General features: G+C 48.9%; 2 protein-coding genes across 2 annotated transcripts in view; one reads left to right on the top strand and one right to left on the bottom strand.

Moving 5' to 3' along the window:
• The window catches only part of LOC124020913 (formin-2-like), a 54,347-nt gene extending 48,393 nt beyond the window's left edge, over positions 1 to 5,954 (top strand). Inside the window, exons 10-11 of the mRNA XM_046336227.1 lie at positions 5,532 to 5,613; positions 5,739 to 5,954. Of these exons, the coding sequence (XP_046192183.1) occupies positions 5,532 to 5,613; positions 5,739 to 5,765 (109 nt within the window). The 3' untranslated portion in view covers positions 5,766 to 5,954. The remainder of the gene's footprint in view (positions 1 to 5,531; positions 5,614 to 5,738) is intronic.
• A 4,695-nt stretch (positions 5,955 to 10,649) lies between these two features.
• On the bottom strand, positions 10,650 to 11,773 carry LOC124020912 (gremlin-2-like). Its single transcript, XM_046336226.1, has one exon. The coding sequence runs from the start codon at positions 11,771 to 11,773 to the stop codon at positions 11,270 to 11,272; it is 504 nt and encodes a 167-aa protein (XP_046192182.1). The 3' UTR covers positions 10,650 to 11,269.
• Positions 11,774 to 12,419: the final 646 nt, after the last annotated feature.

Below are 12,419 nucleotides of genomic sequence, written 5' to 3'. Positions count from 1 at the left end.
ATCCAGAATGACATGTCTAGGTTAGGAAGGTTTCTCCCAGGGGACAGAATGACATGTCTAGGTTAGGAAGGTTTCTCCCAGGGGACAGAATGACATGTCTAGGTTAGGAAGGTTTCTCCCAGGGGACAGAATGACATGTCTAGGTTAGGAAGGTTTCTCCCAGGGGACAGAATGACATGTCTAGGTTAGGAAGGTTTCTCCCAGGGGACAGAATGACATGTCTAGGTTAGTTTCTCCCAGGTGACATGTCTAGGTTAGGAAGGTTTCTCCCAGGGGACAGAATGACATGTCTAGGTTAGGAAGGTTTCTCCCAGGGGACAGAATGACATGTCTAGGTTAGGAAGGTTTCTCCCAGGGGACAGAATGACATGTCTAGGTTAGGAAGGTTTCTCCCAGGGGGACAGAATGACATGTCTAGGTTAGGAAGGTTTCTCCCAGGGGACAGAATGACATGTCTAGGTTAGGAAGGTTTCTCCCAGGGGACAGAATGACATGTCTAGGTTAGGAAGGTTTCTCCCAGGGGACAGAATGACATGTCTAGGTTAGGAAGGTTTCTCCCAGGGGACAGAATGACATGTCTAGGTTAGGAAGGTTTCTCCCAGGGGACAGAATGACATGTCTAGGTTAGGAAGGTTTCTCCCAGGGGACAGAATGACATGTCTAGGTTAGGAAGGTTTCTCCCAGGGGACAGAATGACATGTCTAGGTTAGGAAGGTTTCTCCCAGGGGACAGAATGACATGTCTAGGTTAGGAAGGTTTCTCCCAGGGGACAGAATGACATGTCTAGGTTAGGAAGGTTTCTCCCAGGGGACAGAATGACATGTCTAGGTTAGGAAGGTTTCTCCCAGGGGACAGAATGACATGTCTAGGTTAGGAAGGTTTCTCCCAGGGGACAGAATGACATGTCTAGGTTAGGAAGGTTTCTCCCAGGGGACAGAATGACATGTCTAGGTTAGGAAGGTTTCTCCCAGGGGACAGAATGACATGTCTAGGTTAGGAAGGTTTCTCCCAGGGGACAGAATGACATGTCTAGGTTAGGAAGGTTTCTCCCAGGGGACAGAATGACATGTCTAGGTTAGGAAGGTTTCTCCCAGGGGACAGAATGACATGTCTAGGTTAGGAAGGTTTCTCCCAGGGGACAGAATGACATGTCTAGGTTAGGAAGGTTTCTCCCAGGGGACAGAATGACATGTCTAGGTTAGGAAGGTTTCTCCCAGGGGACAGAATGACATGTCTAGGTTAGGAAGGTTTCTCCCAGGGGACAGAATGACATGTCTAGGTTAGGAAGGTTTCTCCCAGGGGACAGAATGACATGTCTAGGTTAGGAAGGTTTCTCCCAGGGGACAGAATGACATGTCTAGGTTAGGAAGGTTTCTCCCAGGGGACAGAATGACATGTCTAGGTTAGGAAGGTTTCTCCCAGGGGACAGAATGACATGTCTAGGTTAGGGAGGTTTCTCCCAGGGGACAGAATGACATGTCTAGGTTAGGAGGTTTCTCCCAGGGGACAGAATGACATGTCTAGGTTAGGGAGGTTTCTCCCAGGGGACAGAATGACATGTCTAGGTTAGGAAGGTTTCTCCCAGGGGACAGAATGACATGTCTAGGTTAGGAAGGTTTCTCCCAGGGGACAGAATGACATGTCTAGGTTAGGAAGGTTTCTCCCAGGGGACAGAATGACATGTCTAGGTTAGGAAGGTTTCTCCCAGGGGACAGAATGACATGTCTAGGTTAGGAAGGTTTCTCCCAGGGGACAGAATGACATGTCTAGGTTAGGAAGGTTTCTCCCAGGGGACAGAATGACATGTCTAGGTTAGGGAGGTTTCTCCCAGGGGACAGAATGACATGTCTAGGTTAGGAAGGTTTCTCCCAGGGGACAGAATGACATGTCTAGGTTAGGAAGGTTTCTCCCAGGGGACAGAATGACATGTCTAGGTTAGGAAGGTTTCTCCCAGGGGACAGAATGACATGTCTAGGTTAGGAAGGTTTCTCCCAGGGGACAGAATGACATGTCTAGGTTAGGAAGGTTTCTCCCAGGGGACAGAATGACATGTCTAGGTTAGGGAGGTTTCTCCCAGGGGACAGAATGACATGTCTAGGTTAGGGAGGTTTCTCCCAGGGGACAGAATGACATGTCTAGGTTAGGAGGTTTCTCCCAGGGGACAGAATGACATGTCTAGGTTAGGAAGGTTTCTCCCAGGGGACAGAATGACATGTCTAGGTTAGGAAGGTTTCTCCCAGGGGACAGAATGACATGTCTAGGTTAGGAAGGTTTCTCCCAGGGGACAGAATGACATGTCTAGGTTAGGAGGTTTCTCCCAGGGGACAGAATGACATGTCTAGGTTAGGGAGGTTTCTCCCAGGGGACAGAATGACATGTCTAGGTTAGGAAGGTTTCTCCCAGGGGACAGAATGACATGTCTAGGTTAGGAAGGTTTCTCCCAGGGGACAGAATGACATGTCTAGGTTAGGAAGGTTTCTCCCAGGGGACAGAATGACACGTCTAGGTTAGGAAGGTTTCTCCCAGGGGACAGAATGACACGTCTAGGTTAGGAAGGTTTCTCCCAGGGGACAGAATGACACGTCTAGGTTAGGAAGGTTTCTCCCAGGGGACAGAATGACATGTCTAGGTTAGGAAGGTTTCTCCCAGGGGACAGAATGACATGTCTAGGTTAGGAAGGTTTCTCCCAGGGGACAGAATGACATGTCTAGGTTAGGAAGGTTTCTCCCAGGGGACAGAATGACATGTCTAGGTTAGGAAGGTTTCTCCCAGGGGACAGAATGACATGTCTAGGTTAGGAAGGTTTCTCCCAGGGGACAGAATGACATGTCTAGGTTAGGAAGGTTTCTCCCAGGGGACAGAATGACATGTCTAGGTTAGGGAGGTATATGAATATGTCTGTTTTGGTGGCAGGATAGTGATCTTCCTCTCTCCTTCCCTCTCCCCCTCTGCCCCCCTCCTCTCCACACCCCTTCCCTCCTCTCTCCTTCCCCGCCCCTCCTCTCTCCTTCCCTCCTCTGTTTTGAAGGCAGGATAGTCATCCTCCTCTCCCCTTCCCCTCACCACCTCTTTCCTTCCCTCCTCTTTCCTTCCCTCCTCTCTCCTTCCCTCCTCTCTCCTTCCCTCTGTTTTGAAGGCAGGATAGTCATCCTCCTCTCCCCTTCCCCTCACCTCCTCTTTCCTTCCCTCCTCTCTCCTTCCCTCCTCACCCCTTCCTCTCCTCTGTTTTGGTGGCAGGATAGTCATCCTCCTCCAGTCGTAGTGAAGGGAAGCGTGGGGCTTGTGGACAGGTGCTGGGTAGAGAGGGTGTCAGGCTGTCAGTTAAGAACTTCCGACCACAGAGATTTAACATCTGGCTACAATTAAAATCTGTCATGAAGAGGATACTCTTTCTCTCACTCTCTCCTTACTGCTGCTGCTGCTCTCTCTCTCTCTCCTCTCTCTCTCTTACTGCCTCTCTCTTTGTGCTCTTACTGCCTCTCTCTTACTGCCTCTCTCTTACTGCCTCTCTCTTTGTGCTCTTACTGCCTCTCTCTTACTGCCTCTCTCTTACTCTCTCTCTCTCTCTGCCCCTCTCTCTCTCTCTCACTGCCCCTCTCTCTCTCTCTCACTGCCCCTCTCTCTCTCTCTCTCACTGCCCCTCTCTCTCTCACAGCTCCTCTCTCCCTCACTGCCCCTCTCTCTCTCTCACTGCCCCTCTCTCTCTCTCACTGCCCCTCTCTCTCTCTCTCACTGCCCCTCTCTCTCTCTCTCACTGCCCCTCTCTCCCTCACTGCCCCTCTCTCTCTCTCTCTCACTGCCCCTCTCTCTCTCTCACTGCCCCTCTCTCTCTCTCTCACTGCCCCTCTCTCTCTCACTGCCCCTCTCTCTCTCACTGCCCCTCTCTCTCTCTCACTGCCCCTCTCTCTCTCTCACTGCCCCTCTCTCTCTCACTGCCCCTCTCTCTCTCACTGCGCCTCTCTCTCTCACTGCGCCTCTCTCTCTCACTGCGCCTCTCTCTCTCACTGCGCCTCTCTCTCTCACTGCGCCTCTCTCTCTCACTGCGCCTCTCTCTCTCACTGCGCCTCTCTCTCTCACTGCGCCTCTCTCTCTCACTGCCCTCTCTCTCTCACTGCGCCTCTCTCTCTCACTGCGCCTCTCTCTCTCACTGCCCCTCTCTCTCACTGCCCCTCTCTCTCTCACTGCCCCTCTCTCTCACTGCCCCTCTCTCTCTCACTGCCCCTCTCTCTCTCACTGCCCCTCTCTCTCTCACTGCCCCTCTCTCTCTCACTGCCCCTCTCTCTCTCACTGCCCCTCTCTCTCTCACTGCCCCTCTCTCTCTCACTGCCCCTCTCTCTCTCACTGCCCCTCTCTCTCTCACTGCCCCTCTCTCTCTCTGCCCCTCTCTCTCTCACTGCCCCTCTCTCTCTCACTGCCCCTCTCTCTCTCACTGCCCCTCTCTCTCTCACTGCCCCTCTCTCTCTCACTGCCCCTCTCTCTCTCACTGCCCCTCTCTCTCTCACTGCCCCTCTCACTGGAGGAGTAGTTCAGTTTCATGATATCCTGTTGTCAGTTTGACTGAAGACTGAGAATATGACTCTGTGGGGTTGACTCTGTGGGGTTGACTCTGTGGGGTTGACTCTGTGGGGTTGACTCTGTGGGGTTGACTCTGTGGGGTTGACTCTGTGGGGTTGACTCTGTGGGGTTGACTCCTGACTTCCTGATGGGACAGTTTGTCCCGACCGCTCCACCTCTGTAATGGGGAGCCCCTGTTCCTGATGGGAACAGTTTGACAGTTTGTCCCGACCGCTCCACCTCTGTAATGGGGAGCCCCTGTTCCTGATGGGAACAGTTTGACAGTTTGTCCCGACCGCTCCACCTCTGTAATGGGGAGTCCCTGTTCCTGATGGGACAGTTTGTCCCTACTGCTCCACCTCTGTAATGGGGAGCCCCTGTTCCTGATGGGAACAGTTTGACAGTTTGTCCCGACCGCTCCACCTCTGAAATGGGGAGCCCCTGTTCCTGATGGGAATGGAGTTCCTTTCCTGATCCTGTTAAACCAATCATTATCAAGGAGCACACAGGGCCAGTGGCTAATGACCTTGAATACATAGGCCTGTGTAGAAGGATCTGTGTCGGCTCGCCATGGCTGGAAGGCCCGTGTGTCGGCTCGCCATGGCTGGAAGGCCCGTGTGTCGGCTCGCCATGGCTGGAAGGCCCGTGTGTCGGCTCGCCATGGCTGGAAGGCCCGTGTGTCGGCTCGCCATGGCTGAAAGGCCCGTGTGTCGGCTCGCCATGGCTGGAAGGCCCGTGTGTCGGCTCGCCATGGCTGAAAGGCAAATGTAGAGGGCCTGTGTGTCGGCCTGCAGGATCTTTTTAAGTGGGATTATACTGTTTATTTGGATGTTCTGTCCATGGTGCCCCAAACGTTGTATGAAGGTGGTGGAAGGTTGGCTAGATGATGGAGCTGGTATCAGGACAGTGGGTTTTCACTATGACCCAGATGTATATGGTAGCTGACTGCTGTGTAATGTTGTGTTTCTGCGATACAGACTGAAGAAGGCAGAGGAGTGCTTCAGACAAGCCAAGGAGAAGGCTACCTACAGTGTCAAACCCAAGCATGCTTCGGGAATCGTAAGTGATCAACATCACAATTATAATCGGCCACTATATACACATGGACTTTTACTTGATTGAGTCTTTATCACCGTTTAAAGCCTGAAGAACGTCTGAACATTTAACGTATCGTTTTTCCACAGAAAGCCAAGCTGGGCATGAAGATTTAAGACCGGTGGACGGCTACGTTTACTGTAGAGAGACACGAGGAACAACCACATTGGACTGCATGTACTACTACACACTATTCCCTATGTAGGGCACTACTTTAGACCAGGGTCCCATAGGGCTCCAGTCTAAAGTAGTGCACTACATAGGGAATAGGGTCCCATAGGGCTCTAGTCTGAAGTAGTGCACTACATATGGAATAGGGTCCCATAGGGCTCTAGTCTAAAGTAGGGCACTACATAGGGAATAGGGTCCCATAGGGCTCTAGTCTAAAGTAGGGCACTACATAGGGAATAGGGTCCCATAGGGCTCTAGTCTAAAGTAGGGCACTACATAGGGATTAGGGTGCTGTTTGGGACATAAGATACTACTTATTTTTTTTTTACTCCAAGCAGCTGTCAGTCTGTCCGTCTCCCGGTCCTCCTGCCTGCTCTATGGGACCGACTATGCAGGCTTCTGTTATTAGTTCATCAGACACACAAACTTCAACATCCAATCAGAGAGAAGAGGGAAGCACCATGGGATCAGAGGTCACAGGATGTCATTATACCAGAACTATATTTATAGGATGACTTCCGAAGGGACATACTAAAGCATACCTACTGTAGAGGTACCAGGAGCCATCTTCTCCACAGTCCTACCCCCTACTGTAGAGGTACCAGGAGCCATCTTCTCCACAGTCCTACCCCCTACTGTAGAGGTACCAGGAGCCATCTTCTCCACAGTCCTACCCCCTACTGTAGAGGTACCTGGAGCCATCTTCTCCACAGTCCTACCCCCTACTGTAGAGGTACCTGGAGCCATCTTCTCCACAGTCCTACTCCCTACTGTAGAGGTACCTGGAGCCATCTTCTCCACAGTCCTACCCCCTACTGTAGAGGTACCTGGAGCCATCTTCTCCACAGTCCTACCCCCTACTGTAGAGGTACCTGGAGCCATCTTCTCCACAGTCCTACCCCCTACTGTAGAGGTACCTGGAGCCATCTTCTCCACAGTCCTACTCCCTACTGTAGAGGTACCTGGAGCCATCTTCTCCACAGTCCTACTTCCTACTGTTGAGGTACCAGGAGCTATCTTCTCCACAGTCCTACTTCCTACTGTAGAGGTCCCTGGAGCCATCTTCTCCACAGTCCTACTCCCTACTGTTGAGATACCTCGAGCCATCTTCTCCACAGTCCTACCCCCTACTGTAGAGGTACCTGGAGCCATCTTCTCCACAGTCCTACTTCCTACTGTTGAGGTACCAGGAGCCATCTTCTCCACAGTCCTACTTCCTACTGTTGAGGTACCAGGAGCTATCTTCTCCACAGTCCTACTCCCTACTGTTGGGATACCTGGAGCCATCTTCTCCACAGTCCTACTCCCTACTGTTGGGATACCTGGAGCCATCTTCTCCACAGTCCTACTCCCTACTGTTGAGATACCTGGAGCCATCTTCTCCAGTCATACCCCCTACTGTTGGGATACCTGGAGCCATCTTCTCCAGTCCTACCCCCTACTGTTGGGATACCTGGAGCCATCTTCTCCAGTCCTACCCCCTACTGTTGGGATACCTGGAGCCATCTTCTCCAGTCCTACCCCCTACAGTACTGATCTGAAATGCCAAACATGTTACCTATTCCAGCTTACTGTATACCATGATGAGATGTGTATTAGGCTCACTGGAACAGTGATAGTGGACATATTAAAACACAACCTTCTTTGGACGTGAGAGAGGAGACGTGTGAAGAGAAACACAGCAGAATGTGAAGAAGGAAAACGAACACAGCCGTTGTCCAGGATACATCCCAAATAGCACCCTATTCCCTATATAGTACACTACTGTTGACCAGGGCCCATGCACCCTATTCCCTATATAGTACACTACTGTTGACCAGGGCCTATGAACCCTATTCCCTATATAGAACACTACTGTTGACCAGAGCCCTATTCCCTATATAGAACACTACTGTTGACCAGAGCCCTATTCCCTATATAGAACACTACTGTTGACCAGGGCCCTATTCCCTATATAGAACACTACTGTTGACCAGAGCCCTATTCCCTATATAGAACACTACTGTTGACCAGAGCCCTATTCCCTATATAGAACACTACTGTTGACCAGAGCCCTATTCCCTATATAGAACACTACTGTTGACCAGGACCCAGGCACCCTATTCCCTATATAGAACACTACTGTTGACCAGGGCCCTATTCCCTATATAGTACACTACTTTTTACCAGGGCCCATGCACCCTATTTCCTATATAGTGCACTACTGTTGAACAGGGCCCATGCACCCTATTCCCTATATAGTACACTACTGTTGAACAGGGCCCATGCACCCTATTCCCTATATAGTACACTACTGTTGAACAGGGCCCATGCACCCTATTCCCTATATAGTACACTACTGTTGACCAGGACCTCTGCACTATATAGTGTTCCATTTGGGATGCAGACTCTGGCAGGTCACCGTCAACATGGTGATGTTCGGTGTTGTTGGTTTTAGCCCGTTGATCCCTTAGAGAGTAATTCACCCTTCTTAATCCCAAATGGGTGGCAGCAACCAGTCGCCTGAATGTTCTCAACATGCATTTGAAATTAAACGTGGTATTAGGGGGGGGGGGGGGTTCAAAAACCGAAAGAGCGTTACCCATGTTCTTTAGTCCAAGTCAATAATGGATCAGCTTAGCTGGGTGTTCATACAGCAACATAATAACCTTGGTCTGTGTCCCAAACTGCTCCCTATTCTCTATTTAGTACCTTACTTTGGATTAGGGCCCATAGTAGTGGTCTATATAGGGAATAGGGAGCCGTTTGGCATACAGACATGATGTCCAACGTTGAGCTCAACTAGATTGTGTCCGACAGAGAAGAGCTCTCTGTGTCCTTCCTGACCAGTAGAGAGGTTTACCCACAGCAGCTCTTATCTGATCACTGTTCACTCAGTCTAGACGACCAGCTGTAGAATAGACTTCTGGCATGTTTTACTCACTTAACAATGAAAACATCACTTCAAAGACATATTTCTACTCTTTATCGAGGAAAAATATAAATGCCGATTTTTTTTTTGTGTAAAAAACCTGTAAATGTATAACTTATTCCTGTTTCCTTTATCTGAAGTGACGTCCATGTGACTCGGTAAGAAGACATTTCTAATGTATGTGAGGACAGAGAGGGTCATGGGAAATGTAGTCTGTTGGTTTGACAAACATTTTTTTAATGTAATATAGTGAACAGTCCTAAAGGAATTGTTCATTTACATTGAGAAGTGCATTGAAATTATTGACTTGATTATTAAAAAATAATATATTTAAAATGCTTTTATCAATGTAAGGTAGTATTGTATTCTTTGGGTAACATATTTTTGTAAAGATTTTTATTTTCTGTCCCCCGCAGCAGCATGTTAAATCATCATCCTGGAGTTGTTGGATAACGGTTTATTATTGTCAAATGTTGTTAGTATGTTACTGGATCTCTGCTTGTTTCTGGGAGCAGCAATGTCATTTATCTACAATAAAAAGGAATAAATTCAGACTTTCTGTGGTTGGTCGATTTTTGATTCTCTTTTGTTGAGAACAGCTTTTCTGTGGTTGGTCGATTTTGATTCTCTTCTGTTGAGAACAGCCTTTCTGTGGTTGGTCGATTTTTGATTCTCTTTTGTTGAGAACAGCCTTTCTGTGGTTGGTCGATTTTGATTCTCTTCTGGTGAGAACAGCCTTTCTGTGGTTGGTCGATTTTGATTCTCTTCTGTTGAGAACAGCCTTTCTGTGGTTGGTCGATTTTGATTCTCTTCTAATAATATATAATAATATATGCCATTTAGCAGACGCTTTTATCCAAAGCAACTTACAGTCATGTGTGCATACATTCTACGTGTGGGTGGTCCCGGGGATCGAACCCACTACCCTGGCGTTACAAGCGCCATGCTCTACCAACTGAGCTACAGAAGGACCAGCCTTTCTGTGGTTGGTCGATTTTGATTCTCTTTTGAAGGCCAACGTTCTACTCAGAAACGTGAAAGAAGATGTGTGAGAATATGAGTCTTCAGACTGAGTTGTTGTTGTTGTTTGCAGCAACTTTCATCTGAACTTTTTACAATACTGACGAAGTTTAAACAAAACACTGAAAACACCAAGATGAAACAAGTTTAACTTTGGTACAGATTTAGTATATCATTTATTCATTTTTGTAAATATAAATGCTATTGTAATGTAACATTGTATTGATATAAATTCTCTAAATCTAATAATAATGTGATATTTATTTGTACAGAATGATATAATGCCTGTGAAACCCCAGGTAGGCTGTTGCTGCAGTAGGTCTACTACTAACCCAGTAGTCTCTATTCAACACCCTCCTACCCTCTGTGAAACCCCAGGTAGGCTGTTGCTGCAGTAGGTCTACTACTAACCCAGTAGTCTCTATTCAACACCCTCCTACCCTCTGTGAAACCCCAGGTCAGCTGTTACTGCAGTAGGTCTACTACTAACCCAGTCAGTCTCTATTCAACACCCTCCTACCCTCTGTGAAACCCCAGGTCAGCTGTTACTGCAGTAGGTCTACTACTAACCCAGTCAGTCTCTCCAACACCCTCCTACCCTCTGTGAAACCCCAGGTCAGCTGTTACTGCAGTAGGTCTACTACTAACCCAGTCAGTCTCTCCAACACCCTCCTACCCTCTGTGAAACCCCAGGTCAGCTGTTACTGCAGTAGGTCTACTACTAACCCAGTCAGTCTCTATTCAACACCCTCCTACCCTCTGAAACCCCCGGTCAGCTGTTACTGCAGTAGGTCTACTACTAACCCAGTCAGTCTCTCCAACACCCTCCTACCCTCTGTGAAACCCCAGGTAGGCTGTTACTGCAGTAGGTCTACTACTAACCCCCCCCCTCTCCGACAGGCTGAGGAGACCTGTGGTCCAGGTAAGTCTGTTTCTGCAGAGACGGTAGAGGAAGTGAGATGTCTCACTCTGCTTTTTCCCCCCCAGGTTCATATACAGTTAATGAACTAAGTAGACCAGACCCAGCTGCTATCACATTGTTGTCTATTGGAAAGGCACTTCCTTAAGCAGTCTGGAATTGTGACCATTTTTTGTTTTTAACGGTAAACCCGCCTGAGTAAGACATCTTCATTTATCCACCATCTTTGAACTACAGAGTGTATGGGTTTAATCGGTCTGGATTGTAGAAAATGTCCGTTTTGTCTCGTATATATACAGAGTGCTTGGTATGATCAACACAGAGCTGCTCCATAGAAACATCTGTCACGCTCAGTACTTCTAGAGAGAGAGTCTGTTTTCTGCAGAGACGGTAGAGGAAGTGAGATGTCTCACTCTGGAGAAAGTGGGGCCCCTTCAGCTTTTATGTATTCATTCTGTGTGCCTTCAGTAGAAATACATGTCCTGAGCCTCCATGTACTCGAGTCTTGTACAAACTGTCTCCTGTGAGGTGAGCGGACAATCTGGACAGTATCTAGGGATTGTCCAAGATGATAAGAGAGAGAGAGAGAGAGACGAGTATCACCGCTTCCCAGGGTCACCGACGGAGACCGATATACAGCGACACTGTTTGACTCTCTGGATCTTGCGGTGCCGGAAGGGCGGCTGGAGGTCGGGACAGTCCAGCTCTACGGTCAGCGTGGTGAAACGCTGCGGCCGGCAGAAAGCACAGGACCGGAAAGACTCCTGCTCCGTCTTAACGTGTCGTGGGATATAGAAGGAGTTACACTGTCCGTAGCAGAACCTGTTGATGACGGTACGACTCAGACAGCCCTCCTCGCTCACCGTCTGACGCAGCGGCTGGGTCTTGCACCAGTCACTCTTCAGGTACTTCCTCTCTGTGACGACCAGCGCTTCCTGGCTGGAGGCAAGTATTTCCTGTTTACGGGTGCGTTTGTCAGAGGTGTTGCCGTTCCCTTTGAAAGGGTTGGGGATGGAGCCTTGGAGGCGGGTCTTGCGGGTGTCACCGCCCACCAGGCACAGGACGCCTGCAAGCAGGATTGACAGAACAAACTGTCTGTACATCCTGACAGAGAGAGGAGAGGAGAGGTTAGAACAAACTACCTGGACATCCTGACAGAGAGAGGAGAGGAGAGGTTAGAACAAACTACCTGGACATCCTGACAGAGAGGTTAGAACAAACTACCTGGACATCCTGACAGAGGAGAGGAGAGGTTAGAACAAACTGCCTGTACATCCTGACAGAGAGAGGAGAGGAGAGGTTAGAACAAACTACCTGTACATCCTGACAGAGAGAGGAGAGGAGAGGTTAGAACAAACTACCTGTACATCCTGACAGAGAGAGGAGAGGTTAGAACAAACTACCTGTACATCCTGACAGAGAGAGGAGAGGTTAGAACAAACTACCTGTACATCCTGACAGAGAGAGGAGAGGAGAGGTTAGAACAAACTACCTGTACATCCTGACAGAGAGAGGAGAGGTTAGAACAAACTACCTGTACATCCTGACAGAGAGAGGAGAGGAGAGGTTAGAACAAACTACCTGTACATCCTGACAGAGAGAGGAGAGGTTAGAACAAACTACCTGTACATCCTGACAGAGAGAGGAGAGGTTAGAACAAACTACCTGTACATCCTGACAGAGAGAGGAGAGGTTAGAACAAACTACCTGTACATCCTGACAGAGAGAGGAGAGGAGAGGTTAGAACAA

This window comes from Oncorhynchus gorbuscha, unplaced genomic scaffold (genome assembly GCF_021184085.1).
Source record: "Oncorhynchus gorbuscha isolate QuinsamMale2020 ecotype Even-year unplaced genomic scaffold, OgorEven_v1.0 Un_scaffold_982, whole genome shotgun sequence".
NCBI classification, from domain to species: Eukaryota; Metazoa; Chordata; class Actinopteri; order Salmoniformes; family Salmonidae; genus Oncorhynchus; species Oncorhynchus gorbuscha.
The sequence above is the reverse complement of the archived record's forward strand: the minus strand, read 5'-3'. Positions and strand labels throughout refer to the sequence as shown.

Coding starts and splice junctions, on each gene's coding strand:
- LOC124020912 (XM_046336226.1), bottom strand. CDS start 11,773: ATGTACAGACAGTTTGTTCTGTCAATCCTGCTTGCAGGCGTCCTGTGC.